This window comes from Exophiala viscosa (assembly GCF_022695815.1).
Source record: "Exophiala viscosa unplaced genomic scaffold EDD37scaffold_15, whole genome shotgun sequence".
Taxonomy (NCBI): domain Eukaryota; kingdom Fungi; phylum Ascomycota; class Eurotiomycetes; order Chaetothyriales; family Herpotrichiellaceae; genus Exophiala; species Exophiala viscosa.
Genome location: NW_026944367.1, coordinates 173,172 through 193,793, shown reverse-complemented (window position 1 = coordinate 193,793; position 20,622 = coordinate 173,172). Strand labels below are relative to the sequence as shown.

The following is a 20,622-nucleotide window of genomic DNA, read 5'->3' as shown; positions in this document are numbered from 1 at the left end:
TCTTCAGAGTAAAGCCATGGCGCAATGAAAAAGATGTCAAGGACTTTGAAGATCTTCGTTGATGGGCGAATGAGCCGGCACGAGGAATCTATGGCGTGTGAGGTCACTCTACACATATGCGGGTGCTCAATTCGAAATCTTAACAAATATCTCGAGAAGGTTTTTGTACGAATATACGAGATGAAATGTGGATGTCAATAAGACCACAAGGCTAACTATGACTCATAGCAATATTGACAATATACTCATATCATTACGCTATGGTGTAGACCAAGTATAGTTCATCACTTCGTCTGCATCTCGTCCGGGCATTCACAAGATCGTCTGCTCGTTTCCGCATTTCCAGCGTGATCCTCTTTCCGCATATCATAACATATCGCATCAAGTCATGGTTCAAAAAGTCCAAAACGCGACACAGCTGCCTCATTACGCAAATCGTCCATCTGGTCTCATCACCACTCACCACCGGCACCACCGCGCATGTAACAAATTGCACAGCGTCCTGCTAACTCAAGCAACGCTGAAATCTCTCCTTTCCACCGCTCCTCCCATACTCTCGCAAAACTGTCCCAACCGTTCACCCCATTCCTTCATCCGTTCCTGAATATAAGGACCATAATCCTTCTTAACTTTCTTCGCCAACATGCCCTTCTGGCACTCCCAATCCCAATACTCACAGACCTCCTTCCCATCACCCTGCACTATAGGCCGAATCTCATGCACCCGCTGCGCCTGCAACAAGAACTTGGGAAAACTCTTGGGCGGATTATACGTGTTCGCCATCCCCCAAACCAGCCTATAAACCCCGCTTTTCGAGACCGTATGTGTATTGGCGCGCGCGAGACTGCCCGGCTCGGGCTCATCGAGCGGATCGTCCGGTCGAGACACTTCGCTTACCACCATGTTCATCTCGCGCACCTCCTGGAAATGGGGAAGTTTCATTTTGACGTGGAATGTCATCTTCGTGCCGACTTGGATGCGTACGTTGGGTTCGCCATACAATGCATTTATGTTCAGTTGTCGGCGGGCACTGGAGCTCTTGCGCCGGGCTTCCTGTGACGTCTTGTCTTTGCGGTGCGAGAGCGCTAGCGCCGTGGACGCAGTGTTGCGTGGTGCGGGCACCAATATCGACGAGTCGCCTGGGGCTTCGAGCATGACTGCCGCACCGCCCTTCCCTGTGTCGCCAGTTTCGGCTGAAAGTGATGATTTGCGCGCCTCTTGCGCGGCTTGGTACTTTTGCGCACCCGACAGACCGTTTGACGCTGGAGACATGGGCCGTGAGTGGGTGCTGTCTGTGCTTGGGCGTCCTATTTGCTCGGAGAGGCGTCTGCCCGCGTTGCTGGCCAGACGTTGTCGTGTGACAGGCGGGAAGAGGAAGCCGTCAGAACTTCTTCTACCCTGGCCGTCGTCTTGCAGTTCGTTCACGGCAGGAGGCAAGGGTTTCTTCTGGGCTGGCTTGTTAGGGTTGGCCGCGCCATCTGTGATTTCCGAGTCGTAGCTGACGGCGATGGATGTGTTACGAACAAGCTCTTCGATCTCGGCTACAGTGGCGTCGTCCTCGTCGTCGGGCTGGTATGTGATTGTCACTCGGGGGATCCAGCGATTCCAATCTTTCCACGTCTCGGTGTTACGTAGTGTTCGAAAGACTAGAGACGCTGGTGCGTTGATGCGTGTGCAGGATGAGACATAGAAGGTTGCCTCGGACATGGGTATGTCCGGTGTTGAAAAGTCCGTTTTGGTAGCCATATTGACCTGAGTGGTTGCGATACCACGCTCGTCCTCAAGGCGTCGTTGAGCTTGTGCTCTGTGCACAGGCAGTGTGTTGTAGTTGACTTGCCGAGCAAAATGGTTGTCTATGCGGCAGCAATCATGAATTGTGGCTGGTGAGCATGTGTCGTGTGACGAAGTATGCTGAGTGGGTGACTGCTTGTAGTATAAGATTATATATCGATGTTGATGAGTCGATACAGCTTCGAGTACACAGGCAGCATAATTCCACACTTTATTTCGCTGAGCGATTTCCAAAAGTCAAAGTATCAGGCAGAAAGGTGTGCGGCTGGTAAGAAAAAAAGGTCAGGGTAGTAATGCGAGAAAAGATGATGTGATAGGGCGGAAAATAATGTGAGAGCACTTTCTCCTCCGCAAAATGCAGATGAGATTGTCGATGGCGCGCTAACTTTATCAAACTCTGCACATGACGCCTTGTAATTGATACGTGGTCGAGTGCTTTGAGTAGCCGTAGCCTCAGATATCGACAATCTTGGGTCAAAAAGTGCGCGAGATGTGCAGAGATGGATACAGTTCAACCTTGTTCTGACATTGTCGTCCCCTCTCCAGATCTCTCGAGGAGATGCAGGATGACATAACGAGAGATGCTTGTCAGGTCGTATCGCTGGAACGGGGAATCCAAGTGAGTGGAAAAGGCATGAAAAGTGGCACAATGACAATGTGACAGTCATCAATGTGGGGGAATTTGAAGGAGAAGGACTTGAGCGAGATAAAGAGAAAAAGTCAAGCACAGACTCTGGCAATTGATGGGATGAGGAAATTGCTGCCGAGATCATGTGACCGTGAAGAAACGGACAGCTATTGACTACCTCCTAGGTACCTGTAGGTAGGTATCTACGACCTGTCCACATCCACCAACCCCTTCACCTGCACACTTTGCCTCCAATCTTGACCCTTCCAGAATACCAACAAGCTGCATACATAGAAGAAGGCCATAATGATCGCCTCAATTCCGAATCCCAAACCAAAGCCGACCTTGTCACCCAAATTCGGGCTCCAAAAGGGAATGGTAAACGAGATGATCTGACGTGTAGCATTGACCAACTGCAACACCGACCCAGTGTGCGAAGCGTGGCAGTCCATACAATAAGTCTTGAGCGGCGTCGTGACCATCTGCAGTCCAAAGTCGGACAAGGCAAATCCAATGCAAGGCGCGATCCAGGGGCAGTGGCTCTGCAATGTCACACCAAAAATGATCACCCCCAGAGGCGCCATGAAGTATCCAGGCAGCCCGGCCAGAAGCCGTCGCTCCAGGTTTGGAGACTGGCCTGCCTCCGCAGCTCGGCGTCGCTCCCGATTCATGAGCCAGTCACTCGCATTTCCAGCCAGCAATTCGCCGATCAGAATCCCAACCAGTGGTCCAATGAAGAACAGTCCCTGCGCGACTGCTCCAAAGTTGTAAAACTCCTCTGTCGCCAGCGGCACAATGACCGAAATACCCGGCGACGTGATGGCGAAGGTGACTCCGTACGCAAAGGCGACCAGCGTCACATGCGGCGACTGCAGAAGCAAAATCGGCTCGATGAACATGCGCAGACCCAGGCGGCCAGATATTTTCTTAGGTGGTCTGACCAGTTCTGATGAGTGAAACGCGCCAAGCTGAGCCTGTTGTCGATGAACATGAGAAGTCTCAGGACAAGTGAGGATGTAAGCTATCGTTTGGATGCCGTTGCATATCGCGATCAGCCACATGACCCATCTCCAACCGATATAGTATACGACAGGACCGCCTATAATGCCGCCCAAAGGAGCACCAAGCGAGACCATCTGTGTCCAAATGCCATTCTTGCGGCCCCGCTCCTCTTTGGTGAAGATATCGACGACGACTGCCCCAGGCACGACGAACCCGGACGAGATGCCAATGGATTGAAAGACACGCGCCGTCATCAGAGTGCCGTACGAATGCGCGAAGCCACCTCCCAGCGCGGCAACGCACGACAAGAACATGGTCGCAATGAGGATCGGTCTGCGTCCGTAAGCACTCATCAGGGGGTTCCACAGGAAGGGGGCAACGCCTAGAAAAAGGACGTGAACGGCGACCAGGTATGACGCTTTCTGTGCTGTGACCCCAAACTGCTCTGCCAAAGACCCGATGGCAGGAATGAGGATCGCACTCGTAAAGCCTGGGCCGGCGGCGTGCAATGCGCATTGTGCCAGGATAACGTGCTTGCGAATCCATGGCCAGTCCTATGATTGAGGCTATCAACACGGATTCATACTTGAATGACTCCGGTGGTGGAAGGAGACATTACTTACCATGGGCGAATGTTTCGCGACTGCATGCTCGTCTGAGACGATGTCGACATTCCGAGGCTCCGAATCGACCTCATACTGGTCCGCTTTCTCCATCTCGTGGATTGATGTATTTCGCAAGGCTCTGGAAGGGCGGGTGGTTTTGCTTGAGCAGGACGATGATCCGCAGACAGACTTCGCCCAGTGGAGCAGGAAATGGCAGCGTAGCACGAAGCCAAGACAGGCAAAATGCAGCAGAAGGAGGCGCTGTACAATACAAGCAAAAGCGACGGACATTGCATCAATTAATCAATCCCAGTACTCGCCACTCCCGAGGCCAGGCAGTCAGGAACGCATTCCGCAATTCCATACTTACTCCACTCGAAGCGACTGGTGTCTTTTGGAACTGGGGATGATAGACCATAAAAATGTGTTTGCGGAGCGCTTCAAACTCGGTCTCCACGCCGATATCCCTGCCGCAGAATTTCCCCGTGGCACGCCCCGAATACCTTGCAAGTGCGACTTGCCGCTATTGCCGGTAGGTGCGGATTCGATGTCTTTTCGAGCGGAATGACAGCCCCCTGCGCTGTGATCATAGGGTTCTACGGCCCTCCAATGCTTGATGTTGCTTGTTGAAGCTTGTATGCTGATAGCGCCAGCGGACAGCCCAGCAATTGGACGGCAAATCCGAGTAACCGCGGATCTGGAAGACCGCAAAAACTCTTTGCAGCGCAAAGGAGGGCTGGCATAACCGGGGATTCGACGCAAAGGCCCCCGACAAGTTGCAACGTCACTCTCTTAAGCAGAAATTTGACGTAATCATTGCGGATGAAGGAGCCAGAGAAGGGGGCTTGTATGGTCTCGAGATATCAACCTGCGCAGTCACCATGAATATTACAGGGAGTTCCGGTTGGCATCGGTCAAAAGCAGCATGCCACTGTCTTGTAGGTGCGGAAATCGCTGAAGATGATCCGGCGTTTCCCTCCTCCATACAGGCTTCATAAAGCTGTTTTCACTCTTCCAGTTGAGAAAGGGGTCCACTCCATCAAAAACATTCAATTGTGCCCAAACGTTGCTGGTACACGCCTACATATGAAGAACCCTAGAACAGCTCGTCCATGAATCTCTGGAAATCTGGTTCTGATGGGAAAATTGTAGCAAACGTCGAGAAGTCCAGAGTATCATCTTCCGTGCCCTGTGGGACAGAATTGAAGGCTTGCTCCTCTCGACACACTTGTGGGCCGTTTGATGATTGCGTGTAGGGAAAGACCTCGATTTGGTTTGGCAGATCCCGCTCATTCGTAACGATGTTCTCTCCATGCCTTTCTCTGGTTTGGCCCGAGTTGCCATCTTCCGAGAATCGGTAAGGTTTTCTGAGATGTCCAGACTTATCAGTGCTTCTGACGATGTCTGAACCTGATTTGAGCAGGCTGATTTTCGATTCAAAGAACTTCCAATCTCGAATCGTCTGCAAAAGTCTCTTCGAAGCCACCGATTGTGTCTTCATGCTCTCAATCAGATCGATCGCAGCATGAAGCTCTCTCCGAGCATCATGATTGAATATGCCAGGAACTCGGACTGCGGCAAGCATAAGTGATGCTACTGCTTGGACCAGGAAGTAATTGTAACAAACTTGCTGACTTCGGTAGAGGTCAGAGATCTTGTTGACGCTTGTAATGATGTTGATAGTATCCTTCGCTATTGTGGTCACCGTTTCTGCGCATTTCTGATTGGCAACGACCTGGTTCGCTGAATGCAGCATGACCCTGTAGATTGAAATCCTTGCTTGATTCTTACGCAGCCGCATGATAAGTCGGAGCCGGCGCAAGCCTCGACTGGGGATGGCGTTCTCAGACATCAGGTCATGGTCGTCGAAACCAAGTGAACTTGGCAGCTGAGTATACCATCGTAAGACCTGGTAGTCAAGGAAATCGACATTGTCCTTGCACGGCAATTTGCCAGACTCGAGGGCTGATACATGAGCCCAGATTTCAGTCATGATCTGGTTATATTTGGTGATATGGGGAAGATAGGGGAACTCGTTATCCTGAAACAAGTTAGCTATAGTCTGTTTTGGTTTTGGCTGATCGACTGACCGGTGCAGGTAGGGCCGGATCAACATCTGAATCTTGTATCGCAAATGGCATGCCAGTCCCGAAGCTGAATCTTCGATCCAGGGCGTAGACCACCCAAAAGACGCGGACAGCGGTCTTCAATTCGGCTTCGGTAGTGAACGAGCGTGCCAGAATATCGCTTCGATGTAAGCCCATCTCAAAGCTGACCCTGGCGGCAAGACCAATCAATCTCCAGGCTTGAGTCTCTTCATTATTCCAGAAGTGGAATGTGGCGAAGACGACGAGCAATGCAAGTGACGTTGTGGTCAGTGGTAGTGACATAACGCTGTCTACTGCGTGCTTAACGGATGTGTACATTCTTTGGCCAAGGTCGCTGCGCCCGTGGCCGTCGAGTATCATTCCACAAGCCAGCACGATTTTCAGGAGAGTGGTCTGATCATCAGTCATCATAGACTTGGTCACTGCATCGCACCCCGGTGAGCCATGCCTGAGGAGGGGTAAAGTGAACGAGTAGAGCATGTCTGCATGGTTACGTAGTTCGTTCAAGTCGAAGACCGGATAGGTGAGATGGCATTCTTCCTCGTATATGGTCAGAAGTCTCCTTGCCTCTTCTCTGTCGACTAGACATAGTGGATCCCCATGAAACCTGGTATCTGGGGCCGTGGTCTGTGGTGCCTCGAGCGGCTCCGGTTGCAGATGTTCTGTGGCCATATCAATGATGCCCATCGCTTGCAAAGACAACTTCACAATATCGAAGCAGTAAGTCGAAGTCGTGGACCCTCGAAAGGTGGGCAAAGTCTTTGATGAAAGGGATTTGGAAGAACTACCGGGCCAGGTAGGCTGAGCGTTCAACGTGGGGAGTGAGGTAGAGATTGTGGGAGATGCAGTTTGTTGATTCTGAAGTTTGCTGAGCTGCGCCTTCAACGCGTTCACTTGTGTCTGCAGCTTTCCCATGTGGTCGTGCACAGCCTTGATTTCACGATGTTCCTGAACAGCAGCTGTGACAGGGCGTGGTCGGTAGTGGCACTCAAGCGACATATGCCTGCATCGACGACAGGGAACTTCCCCAGTGCATTTGATCTTGCGCCTCTTGCATTCGTTGCAGGCAGTAGCAATGTACTTGCCTCTCTTCACATGGTGAGATTCCTCCTGACCCTCTCCGGCTTTTCTTTTCGTCGCTCCCGTGCTGCTCGTTGAGCTTGCGGAGGGACTATCTCTTCCTAAAAATGCGTTTCCTGCCATCGTCGTTAATTGTGAGACTAAAGGGGAAGACCCTGCACGTGGAATGACTGAATAGATTCATGAGCTGAGATGCACGATTCGGCAAGGCGTAGTAATCTGAGGACGGAAACATGATGCCGCGTTTCCGGGGCTTCTTTCGTGAAGTTCAGGCCAGCAGTTGGAAGGTGCGGGCTCTTTCCGCCCTCCAGATTTTCAATGCGGAGCAAGGGGAATCGTGGGCGACAATCAGGAGTATCTCAATCGAAATGACACCAGTACTAGTTTGTCGAGACATTTCATTTGCCTGTGCGGCGCCAATCAGTGGAAAGTCAATTTGGTTTGGCCGAACAATAGCCATGACGGCCACTTTTCCTCGTACATCCTTTGCAAGGCTAGCAATATCTATCATTTTCTCGCGTCGGCCGATCATCGACATTGTGACGGTAGAGAATGACACTTTGCGGCTTACACATGTGCAAAAGGCGAGCATACTGTACTGTGGGTGGCAGTCTCGCGCATGGCCGATTCCAGAGTTGCAAAGCATGGCGATAGTAAACGACCAGTAATACATTTCACTGCGCAGTCATGGATCAACGACCCTTGCGGCCCTGGCTACGACCCAATTACAGGACTTTACCACCTCTTCTACCAATGTGTGTCTGCTGTGTCTCCCCTCCTTAGTATACTGATGTCGGCCAGGGAACCCCGATGGCTGCGACTGGGGCAATATGTCATGGGGCCATATCCAAAGCAGAGACATGATCAGCTGGGAAGAGGCATCCATGCAGCCGGCGCTTTTTCCATCCCGACCCTATGATAAAGAAGGCATATTCACGGGTTGCTTGGTCCCTGCTGGCAGCGGTATCGAAATGACGATCTTCTACTCCTCGGTCAAACATCTGCCGTTTCATTGGAGTACTCCTCCATACCCACGGAACGCAGCAGGCCTCTCAATGGCCACCTCACATGACGGTGGTGCTACATGGCAGAAATCTGAGAACAATCCAATCCTGGAGGGAGAGCCGGCCGAGATGAGTGTCACTGGGTTTCGAGATCCCTTTGTCTCAGCCTGGCCTGCACTTGACAGACTCAGGGGCGAGCAGGCCTTGTATGGCCTCATCTCCGGAGGTGTAACAGGTGCCGGACCCACGACCTTCCTGTATGCTGTTGAGCCTGAGCGCCTAGGAAAATGGAAATACTTGGGTCCTCTCGTCGACATCCCAGCAAGGAAGCAGTCCTCGGAAAAGTGGTCGGGCAACTTTGGTACGAATTGGGAATGTGTCAATTTCGTGACGCTACAGTCGGACTCGGTTTCGAGGGACTTTCTTATCATTGGCGCCGAAGGCGATGTGGAGAGGAAGCACATCCTCGATGGCACATTGCCTCCAGGCTTGCCGGCGAGAACAATTCGCCAGAACTTGTGGATGTCTGGATACCTGGACACTACTGTGGATGCTGTGAAGTTTCATCCTACCTTTGATGGATTCCTGGACCACGGATGCTATTATGCAGCGAACTCATTCGTTGATTCACGGTCTGGAAGACGCATATTGTATGGATGGATACCGGAAGAGGACTGTTCGTTGGACTATGCTCACGAGAAAGGCTGGAATGGCTCGCTTGCCGTCCCAAGGGAAATATTCCTCCTCAAAATCGACAGAGTCACAAGGGCTTTGCGGAGCCCACTCCACGAAATCTCGAGCATGAGTTTCGTGGAAGATCATTCGGAATCTTTAACACTCATAACATTGGGCATCCGTCCCTTTTCTGAGATGAGCTCGATACGGGAAAACTGTCGCCAAGCTAGAGTATTTCCTCAATTTTCGTTGCCGTCCCTTGAGCATCAAAGTCGACATCTTTGTAGAACGTCACATTCAGCGTGGTCATTGCAGACCGTCGTCGCCGTCAGCACTGATTGCGATTCAGTGGCTCTGTACATTCGGCACAATGAGGACCTTTCGATTCGAACAACGATCATCGTATCTCTGGTGGAGGAGACGATTACGGTCGAGCGTACTGCTTCCAGTCTGCGCGAAGATGTCAACAAATGTCCCGAGCAGGGACCTTTCACACTCTTCGAGGCCGTGGACCATCACGGAGAAAGACACTGGGAGAAGCTCCACCTTGACATCGTTTCTGACGGAGATGTCCTGGAAATCTTTGCCAACAACAGATTTGCCCTCGCCACCATGGTCTACTCGGGTGATGGCGTAGCCAACTGCGGGATAACGGCGTGTGCGACAGGCCTGCATGGTTCCGCCTCTTTCGAGTCGACCCGGATCTTCGATGGGCTTAATGGGATGAAGCCGCTCTTTTCTTGAGATCTGGAAAAACAGGAAGAGCATAATGATCATGATCCAAGACCAACAGTTGAGCGATCAACATTCTGGCGACTTAGGTCAACGTGAAATTTGGGAACTGAAACCATTTGCAAAATGATTGTTCGACCACTGTCTACTGGTATCAGATACTGCGCGGACCCAATTTAGAGATGCTGCCTCGCGAAAAGCGTTTACTTCGCAGGCTGACTTTCCCTGCTAGTCCTCACTTGCCGGAGTCGAGCGTTTTCAAAGAAGACAGATCAGCACACAGGAATGGTCAAGCAGAGGGGGTACAGACTAAAAGCCACCATCAAAGATGGCGCGGAGGGCTAGTAGGTTAAGGCAGCAGGGACCGCGTAGAGAAGAACATCGAGCTGGCCACGGATGTGCACAACATATCCTGCGAAGTCTTGAGAGAGCATAGGACCACTGAGTGAGGGTGGTGCAAGCAGGCATAGATTTGTAGTTCGAATGTCCTAAACTTGGCCGCCTCATCATTGCCATACCGACTCGGCGAAACGTGTCGTAGAGAAACCCCTCGTGCCGAAAGCAAGAAAGCAGGTGAGAACGCTTAGACGCTTGCGCCCTTAGTGGTCGGCGTCTCGCCCAGAATGTGTCCATCTACGCCGAGCCTTCAACCGCACCTCAAAACACCGCGTAGCCGGAGACCAAAACAGACCTGCAACACCCGCACGTTGGCAACCATCGACTGACTGGTGGCCCCGTTGGCTCTACCCTCATCCTCCTGCCACTGCTTCTTAATCGCAACCAGTCCGGTACAGAAGGTTTGACCATGCTGTCAGCTATCTCTGTGCGCCTCCATCTCGGAATGTGAAGCGGAAATGTTGGTGGCACGCGCGGGTGGGCGTCAACTCTTGGAGATGCCACTTCATTGGTCAAGATGATGTCTGTGTAATCCAGGCAAGAGCGTCAAACGAGACATGCTCCGACATTCTGCTGCTCTTGCGCTTCCATACTGAAACCGACTCCTTTTCGTGCGAAGGGACCCGATACGGTGCACTCTGCAATCAAGGGGCCTCGACTGTCGGTGTGACTGGTCCAGATGATTTCGGGTTCAGGAACCATTCCCGCACGCCCTTCGCATCGACAGCACGTTCAATTGGCTAATAAAGCCTGCTTTTCTGATCGTCACGCATTGACCATTATCGTACATCCTCATTGCGGCGGGTATCATCAAGGAAGGAAGGTGTTTTACTTTCGTGCTTGCTCTCTTTCCACCTCGTACATGAAGTCGAAATAAGCCTTGTCGAAGTTGTGCATCCGCACGTAGCCGTCTTCACCTCCGCTAGAGTACGCTGTACCTTGGGGATGGACAGCGATGGTGTTGAGAGGACCGAAGTGACCCCGGACACGGCCAATCTCGTCTTCGAAGATCTTGTGATAGAAACGAGCCTCGAATTTACCTTGACGCGCAGATGTCGTTGTGACGTCCATTGCGGCTTGACCACCACCTAGAATGACAAAATCTTTCTTTGAAGTGATGGCGGCCGTGTTGAGAGGAGTGTCGGCAACGTATGTCTTCAGGATGCTCAAGTCTCGAGACGAAAGGATCTACCTGTAATTAGACAAGCTTCATAACACACAAAGACTCGAAGAAAATACCTTTGCGCTTTTGTCCTTGCCAGCCGTGATAAAGTATGTCCGATCAGGAGAGAATTGCAAGTCATTGATCGTGGTATCGAATTCGTGAGCTTCAACGGTCATCAGACTCTCACCCGTCTGGATGATCCTGTCAGTAGGGGCAAGGATTTCACAACATGATCGACCTACCTTCGAGTCCCACTGAGTTACTGTGCCGTCTTCATGGCCCGAAATAATGTACTTGTCAAGATAACTCCATCCCGCGACTGTTGCCTTGCTATCTTCACAAGTTATCCGTAGGCTGTGTTCGTTGGTCTGTTCCGTCAGGTCTTCTCCATATTGGATGTCATAGACGACAATGGTTCCCAAGTGTCCCATTCGCTTCTCGGTCACGGCTAGTAACTGTTTTCCGTCCTCGCTGAAAGCAACCCGCTTGACTGCAGTAGGGAACTCCCAGGTCTTGACATTTTCTCCAGTGCGAATATTCCACAATTTTATCGTGTTGTCCGCGGCTCCGGAGGCAAGGATTCGGCAGTCAGGAGAGACATCTATGGTCCAGATGGCACCTTGATGGCCGATATATGTTCCAAGTCGTTCGCCGTTGCTCGTAAACCACGCACAGATGACCTTGTCTTTCGCCACGGAGAAAAGTAGATCACCGTCTTTGTTGTATTTGATTTGGTTTAGAGACCGTTCCTGAACTATTGTGTCAGCAGGATCTTTCTGATGTGCGCATGAGGCAACGTACGTGGCCTTGCAGAAGTATGGGCCTCATCTCGCAATGTTTTCTGACTGTGTTCGATGCCGCAAAGTTCTAACGGCAACTGTACGAGGATTTATGTGAAGAATGAAGGCGACTTGGGATACTCGGTTGCGGCTTCGGTCGTTCCAGAGTCGTCGAAGAGCGATGTGGGAATTTGGTGGCCAAGACTGCGCTTCTCTTTTCCCCGAGTCATGGAATTTTTCGACACCTCAAGATACGAGTCAAGCCACAAAAATGTTTATGACACACTGACCATTGGAAACTCCCGTGGTCTCTGTACAAAGAGCGGCAATGAGTGTCTTACTTGTGGACCGAAGACACCAATCTTCTCGGTGACTTGTCGACCCTTTACTAGAAGAGCAGGCGCCCTGATGGCCAGCAGAGTAGCAAGTGCAAAATATCTGAGTACATCTGCTGCCCGTCACATACATTGTTACTCCAAACTTTCTCTTTCGGCTCCGATATCACCCTACCGATCCACGGTTCCTTTCCTCCTGACTCTGCAAACCAGAAGTGCCGCAAATTTCGTCGGTGCGAGTAGCAAAAGGGCACCTGCAGCGCGAGGTTTCTGTGTTTGCAATTCTCGAGTCCGAGCTATAACTCAATCGCTGTCTGGATCGAAGAGGGTCTTCTCAAGCACAGCGGCAGTCATGGGTGCGACCAAAATCGATGGGAAGGCGATTGCCCAGAAGATCAGGGAACGTCTGGGCGACGAGGTCAAGGAGAGACAAAAGGTCAATCCTAGGTATAAGCCATGTTTGAAGATAATCCAGGTGGGAGACCGGCCGGACTCTACGACGTATGTGCGGATGAAGTTGAAGGCTGCAGAAGAAGCTGGAATTGACTGCGCCCTGGTCCACTTGCCCTCCACTATCTCTGAGCCAGAACTGTTACAACAAATCGAGGAGTTCAACAATGATCCTGCTGTCCATGGCATACTCATCCAGTTACCTGTCCCCAAACACATATCCGAGCATACTATAACGTCGGCCGTACTTGATGAGAAAGATGTGGATGGTTTTGGTACTAAAAACATTGGTGAACTTGCCAAAAGAGGTGGCAAGCCGTACTTTGTTCCTTGCACACCGAAAGGAGTCATGGTTCTCTTGCAAGAGAGTGGTGTCGAGCTCAAAGGGAAAACAGCTGTAGTCCTGGGTCGGAGCGATATTGTGGGCAGCCCAGTCAGCTATCTCCTGAAGAACGCAGATGCGACCGTCACAGTATGCCATTCAAGGACCAAGAACATCAAGGAGGTTGTCCAACAAGCCGATGTGCTTGTTGCAGCGATTGGGCAAGCCAATTTCGTCAAAGGTGATTGGCTGAAGCCTGGTGCGGTGGTCGTTGACGTTGGCACAAATTACGTTGAGGACAGTTCGAAGGCGTCTGGCCAGCGACTCGTGGGCGATGTGGAGTTTGCGACAGCAGCCGAGGTTGCTTCTCAGATTACTCCTGTACCTGGTGGTGTTGGCCCAATGACAGTGGCGATGCTCATGCAGAATGTGGTTGATTCTGCCTCCGCATATTTCGAGAGGTTGAAGGCTCGCCATGTTACACCCCTCCCTATCAAGATCCAAACGCCCGTACCATCGGACATTGCCATATCGAGATCACAACACCCAAGGCAAATCACCCACATCGCTACCGATGTTGGAATTGCTCCACACGAGCTTGAGCCCTACGGTGCCTATAAGGCAAAGGTTGATCTTTCGCTGCTCTCGAGACTGGAACACCGTAAGAACGGCAAGTACATCCTGGTCAGTGGCATTACACCAACGCCGCTTGGAGAAGGTAAGTCCACAACCACTATGGGTCTCACACAGGCACTTGGAGGCCATTTGGGCAAGATCACGTTCGCCAATGTTCGACAGCCGAGTATGGGCCCGACGTTTGGTATCAAGGGTGGTGCAGCTGGCGGTGGTTACAGTCAGGTCATTCCTATGGATGAGTTCAACCTTCATTTGACAGGAGATATTCATGCCATAACCGCCGCAAACAACCTTCTGGCGGCTGCCATTGATACAAGGATGTTCCACGAATCCACACAGAAGGATGGTGCCCTGTACAAGCGCTTAGTGCCAAGCAAGAAGGGCAAGCGAGAGTTTGCGCCTGTCATGTTCCGGAGACTGAAGAAGCTCGGCATCGACAAGACCAATCCTGATGATTTGACCCCAGAGGAAATCAATCGCTTCGCCAGGCTAGACATTGATCCTGAGACCATTACATGGAGAAGAGTTCTGGACGTCAATGACCGATATCTCCGAGGCATCACGATCGGCCAAGCACCGACTGAGAAGGGGCACACGCGGGAGACTGCTTTTGACATCTCCGTCGCGAGCGAGTGCATGGCTATCCTTGCCTTGTGCAGTGATTTGAAGGACCTTCGCGAGCGCCTCGGACGCATGGTGATTGGATTCTCAAAAGCTGGTGACCCTGTCACCTGCGACGACATCGGCGCCGGCGGGGCTTTGACTGCCCTGATGAGGGACGCTATCAAACCTAACCTTATGCAAAGCTTGGAGGGTACTCCCGTTTTTGTCCACGCTGGTCCATTCGCAAATATCAGTATCGGCAACAGCTCTGTGATCGCTGATAAATTGGCGCTGAAGCTGGCCGGCACAGAGCCTGACGAGGACCACGAATCCAAAGCCGGGTTTGTGGTTACGGAGGCCGGTTTCGATTTCACCATGGGTGGCGAACGATTCTTCAACATCAAGTGCAGGTCATCAGGTCTCGTGCCAGACGTCGTGGTAGTTGTTGCCACTATTCGCGCGCTGAAGGTCCATGGTGGTGGCCCAGAGATCTCCGCAGGCGCACCTCTGGCCGAAGCTTATCGTACCGAAAACGTCGAAATGCTCAGAGCCGGCTGTGTCAACCTGAAGAAGCACATATCTAACGCCAGAGCATACGGTATTCCGGTCGTGGTCGCCATCAACAGATTTGAGACGGACACCGATGCCGAGCTCAAAGTCGTCGAGGAAGAAGCACTCTCCGCTGGCGCGGAAGCAGCTGTACCAGCAAACCACTGGGCCGAAGGCGGCGCTGGGGCGGTTGACTTAGCCAAGGCCGTGGTCGAAGCTTCATCAAAACCGAAGGACTTCAAGCTCTTGTACGATTTGGAGGGACCCGTCCAGGAGCGTATCGAGAAGATCGGAAAGGAAATGTACGGTGCCGAGAAGGTCGAGTTCAGTGAACTGGCGCAGAAGAAGGTCGACATGTACAACAAAAACGGGTTTGGAAATTTGCCTATATGCATTGCGAAGACGCAGTACAGTCTGAGTCACGATCCTGCGTTGAAGGGTGCGCCCACTGGCTTCACAGTACCCATTCGGGATGTCAGGTTGGCTCTTGGAGCAGGATATCTTTATGCTCTCGCCGCTGGTATGTCCCAAGCCCCTTTGTCTCGCATGCGCTCTATTCGCAAGTTTCTGGTTTCCCATCGCGTCTTCTCAAGGACGTATCTTGCTGACCTTGTTGACAGATATCCAAACAATTCCTGGTCTTCCAACAGCTCCGGGTTATCTCAACGTTGACGTGGACCCTGAGACCGGCGAGATCGACGGTCTCTTCTAGATCCTTTTTTGCGTGTGCTTTTTACGAAATGTTTCAACACAGAGATACCCCTTTCAACAAAATTTGTGGTGGTAGAATACAAATCAGCTATCTATATGCTGGGCGAAGCTTTACAGACTTATCTCTGGCAGGCGGAATTACTGACGGCAGAGAGAGCCAGATAGAGTAGACAAAATTGAGGTCTGACTAACATTGGAGACTTATTCTTGAATTAAGCCTGCATAGAGTTCAACATGAGTGTACGCCTATGATACAGAATAAGAATGAAGCCATGGGTATGCTTAATGACAGGAGGTAAGTAACATGGTCTGTGCTAGTACTACAGTACCTGCCTACCAGGTAGGTACCTACCCAGCTCGCCCGCAAGCCTATTTCTAGAAAAAGTGGCACTGTCTGACGGTAGTTGCTCGTCAGCTTTGAATAGATACCATTCCTTGTTGTCATGGCCGAGTCTTTCCCACACAACGATATGGCATCAGCTCTTGATATTGGGAAGGTCGTCAGCTCTACTGTATAGTCCTACTAGCCTGGGGTCAAAGTACGCGCTGTCGCGAACTTGCTGGACCATGAACTTATGTCATTGATGTATTCCCCGTCAGACGGTGTGCCACTTTTTCTGGAAATACAGGTAGGCTTGTCGGGCACGCCAGTGTTACGGCACCGAGAAAGAAGCTTGGCCTTGGGGAGTCCAGTTCAACGACGTCCGAAGATCTACGAAGCATTCCACCTACGTCTTCCATTCTTTCTGGATAGGGTAACATGATCTATGCGTGATACCTCCACGATGCCAATGGCGTCTCATTTCCTCTTCTTGTTGACCTTCACCTTTTGAGAGTCGTACCACTCCCAGCTGCTGTGAGTCGCAGCGCCGATCACGAGAGTCGACGTCATTGTCTTGTCCAATCGCTGCAATCACTAGCCACCACTTCCTCGAGGTTTGCAGAACAAGATGACTCCCTCAGGCGCATCCGGGACGGAGTCCAAAAAGCAACGAGGGCGTCAGAGTTGCGACCTCTGCCGTCGAATGAGTAAGTCCTTCGAGCAGCATAGCGCATTGCCTGGCGGCATGGGCAACCATGTCCTTGGGAGGCCGGCGATTATGCTGTACGGACTGCGCGACTGTTCCCTTCCTCGACACTCTCTTCCACTCCTGATCATTATGCAGCATACTAACATTCGCTGTGTGGCGTAGAGATAAAATGCGACAAGCAAGGCGAACAGCCATGCTCAAATTGTCGTCCTCGGGCGGTCGCTTGTATTATCACTCCAGTACAACGCAAATCCCAAAAAGAGAAGAAGTACGTTGTCAGGGGATCCCACTCGATTTTCATCGCGCTGACCAAGGTGTCCCGGCTCGTAGGGCCCTTTTCCTTCATTCCATCGAGTCAAGGATACAGCGGATGGAGGCACTACTGGAATCTAGCGTCACAGCTAAATCGACACCCACACAGGGCCATGTCGAGCCGGATACTGCTCAAAAGACACCACCTGCGCCTTTGGAGAAAGAGGTGTCAAACCTAGTAATCAATGATGCCGGCGAGCAGAAATTCATCGGTAAGCTCACACCCAGCATGATTGGGATTCCGCCGGCTTAGCTCACCCGCACACGCAGGATCCTCATCTGGCCTCAGCCTATTCTCCCCCAGGGGGCTCGCCTGGATACAACGCAAACTCGGCTCAGATAAGATGGTCGCAATCTTCAGGAAGTTTCAGCAACGTAGCCCTATGTGGCCCTCAATTAGATTTGGCCGTCAGTCAAACGAACCTTCTGACATATATCCCTTTCCACCAAGAGAGATAGCAGTCTATTTGGTGGACTGCTATTTCAAAACTTTCAATGCCGTGTATCCGTTGTTCTCACGAGACACTTTCTGGGAACTCTTCGAGAGACAATACTCTGACACTCCTCCACCAGACGGGTCCTGGATCAGTGCATTGAGCATTGTCCTATCGATCGGTTGTACCTTGGCCACGGATGCGGTGCTCAGAAATATAAGCATGGTTGACCCTTCATTCACGTCTAACCTCATGGATATGGCGTGGAAATACTTCAAGAACGCTAGCTCTATGATTCCGACTCTTCTTTTCATACAATACGACCTTCTGACGGTGCAGACTCTGATCGGGATGGCGTATATCATGCAAACACAAGTAAGTCCCGGTCTTTGTGACGTTGATCCAGCTGCGCCTGAGCATCTTTCTAATCAGCTTCTCAACATCTTTAGATGCACCCAGAAGGCGCCTTCCTATTAATTGGTATCGCCGCCCGGGTCTGCTCTTCCTTAGGTCTGCATAGGCACCTTGAAAGCTTCGGTCTTACCGAATCAGAATCCTACCAGCGACAACGAGTGTTCTGGATCTTATGTGTCATCGACAAAGACATGTCGATACGCATCGGCAGACCATCCGCAATCGACGACGATGATGCCGAGATTGAGATTGTTTCGCAACCCTCTCAGGGAGAGATATCTATACCCGTGACTGGCGAACGTTCCGGCTTTTACCCATTCCAGAGTCTATGTTCTCTTGCGTTAATTCAAAGCAGGATCTTCCACGAGCTGTACGCGGCCAAAGCCCGCAACAATACAACCGCGGAGAGACTTGAATCCATCAGCAAACTCGATGCCGAGCTTCATGACTGGAAGGAGCAAATACCTTCCGAGATCAGGCCGGAGAACCCGATATACTGTGATAAAGAGTTCCGTCACTCTGTCCTTCAACTCCATTACAGCTACTACCATTGTTTGACAGCTATTCACCGCGTCAATGCGCATCACGAGCTGTGGGCGTCTGAAGATACAGGGCACCCAGACTCCCAGAAGAGCACGCCATCATCTGGTGCAGCCCCAGATGATGATGGATCCAAGCATCGCACCCAGTCGTCATACGCCTTATGCTTGATGAGCGCTCGATCGTCACTTCTCCTCACCGTCAGTTATCTGGATGAGTATGATGTTCGCAATAAGCTGATCTGGCTGGCACCTTATTTCCCAGTGACTTCCTTCCTGGCACTCTTCACGCACATTCTTCACAATCCATTGGATTCGAGGGCCGCTGCCGATTTGGCTCTCATGGCTCAAACAATAACCAGTCTTCACAAGTTGGTCGGCACAGATGACAGGACGTTATTTTCCTTCATCACAAATGTGCTTGACGATTCCTTGCAGATCGCAAAGCAGCATGTCCAAGATTCGCAAGCCAAGTCATCGCCACAGAACTCCATCGCAAATGTCACAAGTGATGTCACGATAGAAGCACCCAACAAGCCTCAATTTGCGACGGGTCAACAAGCAGTCTTCAATATGCCGACTAGCTCTATGTCACTTCCCACCCAGGTCAACGATGCAGCTACATCGGGAATGGGACAGCAACCCCTCAATGCTGTAAACACCTTTGCGGTTCCTCAGACTTTTGATCCGACCTACCAGCCAGACTTTGACTTCAACAATCTCGACTTCACGACGCAACTTGCCAACCAAGGCCAGTATAATACCCAAGGCATGATGTCGATGGACGATCCATTCTTACTTTTGGAGTATGGCGAATGGGACTGGACTTACTGACGACACATTGATTCCCCGCATTACGAAATGTTAAGGCCGCGACTTTACTAATACCAGACGTCGTCGATACGCACACAGCACAGCTATATATGTCTGGTGGTTCGCAGGGCCGATATCTTGCGCAACAAACGCGGAAGAAAATTCCCCTACTCGCCGTAATGGAAATTAGTCCCTTCACAATCGACGTGCCCGAAGAAGAAGTAGCTCGCCTCAAGAGAAAATTGCAGGATACCAGAGTGCCGACGCATCCAATTGTTCCTGGAGCAGGCGGAGACTACGGTTTGTTACCCTTATCTTTCTGGTACCGCCGCCTCATATATGCTAGGTCCACCAATTCAATGGTTCCACCGGCTATACACCAAATGGCTTCACGATTTTGACTGGAGCACTGTGCAACAACATCTCAATCGGCATCAGCACTGCATAGGCGGAATTGAAGACAAAGGCCGCACACTACGTGTTCATTTCACGCACACGAAATCGCCAAAAACCAACGCAGTACCCCTGATACTGGTGCACGGCTGGCCCGGGTCATTCCACGAATTTGATCGTGTCGTCGACTCCTTGGTCAATCCACCCAACGCCACGGATCCCGCTTTCCACGTCGTCGTGCCCAGTCTACCTGGTTTCTGCTGGTCCTCTGGTCCTCCAGTCCGTGGTTGGACCATGCAGGATACCGCACGAGTCTTCAACAAGCTCATGATCCAGCTTGGATACTCAAGCTACGCAGTCCAGGCAGGTGACTGGGGCTCCTTCGTCGCACGAGAAATGGGCTCCAAGTACCCTGCGTGCAAAGCCGTCCACCTCAACTTCTGCCCCGTTGCGTTCGGAGACGATATCACAGATTTGACTGTCCGAGAGCAGAAAGTCAAGGAACGATACAACGACTGGGATGACAACCACCTCGGCTATGCGGTGACCATGCGCTCCCGACCACATACCATTGGTGTCGCACTGAACGACAACCCTGTCGGCATCCTCGCATGGGTAGGCGAGAAGTACGAGGAGGCCGTCGCTCCAGGGAATCTCAACAATGATGACTGGGACCAGGCAATCCTAGTGACTTGCTCGCTCTACTTTTTTAGTGGCTGCCTGATGACTTCGCAGTTGCCGTACTTTGAGAACGTGAAACACGCGGGTTTTGGAGAGTACTTTCTGCGCGAAGAGAATTATATCAAAGTGCCATTCGGGTATACTTCATACCTTTACGATACGAGGCCCGGCACTGAGCGGACGGTGAAGCCTACAGGTCGGATGGTATACTACAGAGAAGTTGATGATGGCGGGCATTTTGCGGCACTCGAGCGGCCCGACGTCTTTGTCGAGGACTGTCGAGACTTCTTCGGCGAGTGGTATAAGCCTTCTCTGATCCAACATTCACAGAGTCACAGTGGCCAGGTACACGGGGGATTAGCACTAGGTCTATGATGTTGAGGATGCCCTGGGTCAATGATAGACGAAAGCTGAGGTTGGAAGGGGGCGTCCCT

At 51.5% G+C, this 20,622-nt stretch overlaps 8 protein-coding genes across 8 annotated transcripts; 4 read left to right on the top strand and 4 right to left on the bottom strand.

The window, feature by feature from the left end:
- Nucleotides 1-510: 510 nt before the first annotated feature.
- Nucleotides 511-1,746, bottom strand: EDD37DRAFT_613518 (uncharacterized protein; the record flags this gene model as incomplete). Its single annotated transcript, XM_062815458.1, has 1 exon — nt 511-1,746. The coding sequence occupies one exon, from the start codon at nt 1,744-1,746 to the stop codon at nt 511-513; it is 1,236 nt and encodes a 411-aa protein (XP_062665697.1).
- An 876-nt stretch (nt 1,747-2,622) lies between these two features.
- Nucleotides 2,623-4,137, bottom strand: EDD37DRAFT_654372 (major facilitator superfamily domain-containing protein; the record flags this gene model as incomplete). The annotated part of the gene is made up of 2 exons (XM_062818677.1): nt 2,623-3,975; nt 4,045-4,137. The coding sequence occupies 2 exons, from the start codon at nt 4,135-4,137 to the stop codon at nt 2,623-2,625; spliced, it is 1,446 nt and encodes a 481-aa protein (XP_062665696.1).
- A 582-nt stretch (nt 4,138-4,719) lies between these two features.
- EDD37DRAFT_193797 (uncharacterized protein) lies at nt 4,720-7,570 on the bottom strand. Its single transcript, XM_062810114.1, has 2 exons — nt 6,117-7,570; nt 4,720-6,067 (listed from the first exon to the last, which is right to left on the bottom strand). Exons 1-2 carry the CDS (start codon nt 7,335-7,337, stop codon nt 5,123-5,125), a joined length of 2,166 nt encoding a protein of 721 aa, XP_062665695.1. The 5' UTR covers nt 7,338-7,570; the 3' UTR covers nt 4,720-5,122.
- EDD37DRAFT_660040 (glycosyl hydrolase) lies at nt 7,407-9,637 on the top strand (the record flags this gene model as incomplete). The annotated part of the gene is made up of 3 exons (XM_062819081.1): nt 7,407-7,423; nt 7,869-7,969; nt 8,016-9,637. The coding sequence occupies 3 exons, from the start codon at nt 7,407-7,409 to the stop codon at nt 9,635-9,637; spliced, it is 1,740 nt and encodes a 579-aa protein (XP_062665694.1).
- Nucleotides 9,638-10,553: 916 nt separating this feature from the next.
- On the bottom strand, nt 10,554-12,308 carry EDD37DRAFT_193606 (eukaryotic translation initiation factor 3 subunit I). The gene is made up of 4 exons (XM_062810111.1): nt 11,988-12,308; nt 11,429-11,935; nt 11,261-11,377; nt 10,554-11,209 (listed from the first exon to the last, which is right to left on the bottom strand). Exons 1-4 carry the CDS (start codon nt 12,012-12,014, stop codon nt 10,850-10,852), a joined length of 1,011 nt encoding a protein of 336 aa, XP_062665693.1. The 5' UTR covers nt 12,015-12,308; the 3' UTR covers nt 10,554-10,849.
- A 65-nt stretch (nt 12,309-12,373) lies between these two features.
- Nucleotides 12,374-15,572, top strand: EDD37DRAFT_570343 (formate-tetrahydrofolate ligase; the record flags this gene model as incomplete). Its single annotated transcript, XM_062814270.1, has 2 exons — nt 12,374-15,380; nt 15,481-15,572. 2 exons carry the CDS (start codon nt 12,374-12,376, stop codon nt 15,570-15,572), a joined length of 3,099 nt encoding a protein of 1,032 aa, XP_062665692.1.
- Nucleotides 15,573-16,972: 1,400 nt separating this feature from the next.
- Nucleotides 16,973-19,135, top strand: EDD37DRAFT_570376 (fungal-specific transcription factor domain-containing protein; the record flags this gene model as incomplete). The annotated part of the gene is made up of 3 exons (XM_062814274.1): nt 16,973-17,126; nt 17,185-17,723; nt 17,798-19,135. The coding sequence occupies 3 exons, from the start codon at nt 16,973-16,975 to the stop codon at nt 19,133-19,135; spliced, it is 2,031 nt and encodes a 676-aa protein (XP_062665691.1).
- Nucleotides 19,136-19,293: 158 nt separating this feature from the next.
- Nucleotides 19,294-20,563, top strand: EDD37DRAFT_570461 (epoxide hydrolase; the record flags this gene model as incomplete). The annotated part of the gene is made up of 2 exons (XM_062814282.1): nt 19,294-19,414; nt 19,461-20,563. 2 exons carry the CDS (start codon nt 19,294-19,296, stop codon nt 20,561-20,563), a joined length of 1,224 nt encoding a protein of 407 aa, XP_062665690.1.
- Nucleotides 20,564-20,622: the final 59 nt, after the last annotated feature.

Excerpts from the sequence above, each read along its gene's own strand:
- EDD37DRAFT_193797 (XM_062810114.1), bottom strand. The coding sequence starts at position 7,337 with ATGGCAGGAAACGCATTTTTAGGAAGAGATAGTCCCTCCGCAAGCTCA. Across the intron at positions 6,068-6,116 it reads ATCCGGCCCTACCTGCACCG|GATAACGAGTTCCCCTATCT; the intron begins GTCAGTCGATCA and ends AACTTGTTTCAG.
- EDD37DRAFT_193606 (XM_062810111.1), bottom strand. The coding sequence starts at position 12,014 with ATGAGGCCCATACTTCTGCAAGGCCAC. Across the intron at positions 11,936-11,987 it reads CCATACTTCTGCAAGGCCAC|GAACGGTCTCTAAACCAAAT; the intron begins GTACGTTGCCTC and ends ACAATAGTTCAG. Across the intron at positions 11,378-11,428 it reads TAACTCAGTGGGACTCGAAG|ACGGGTGAGAGTCTGATGAC; the intron begins GTAGGTCGATCA and ends AGGATCATCCAG.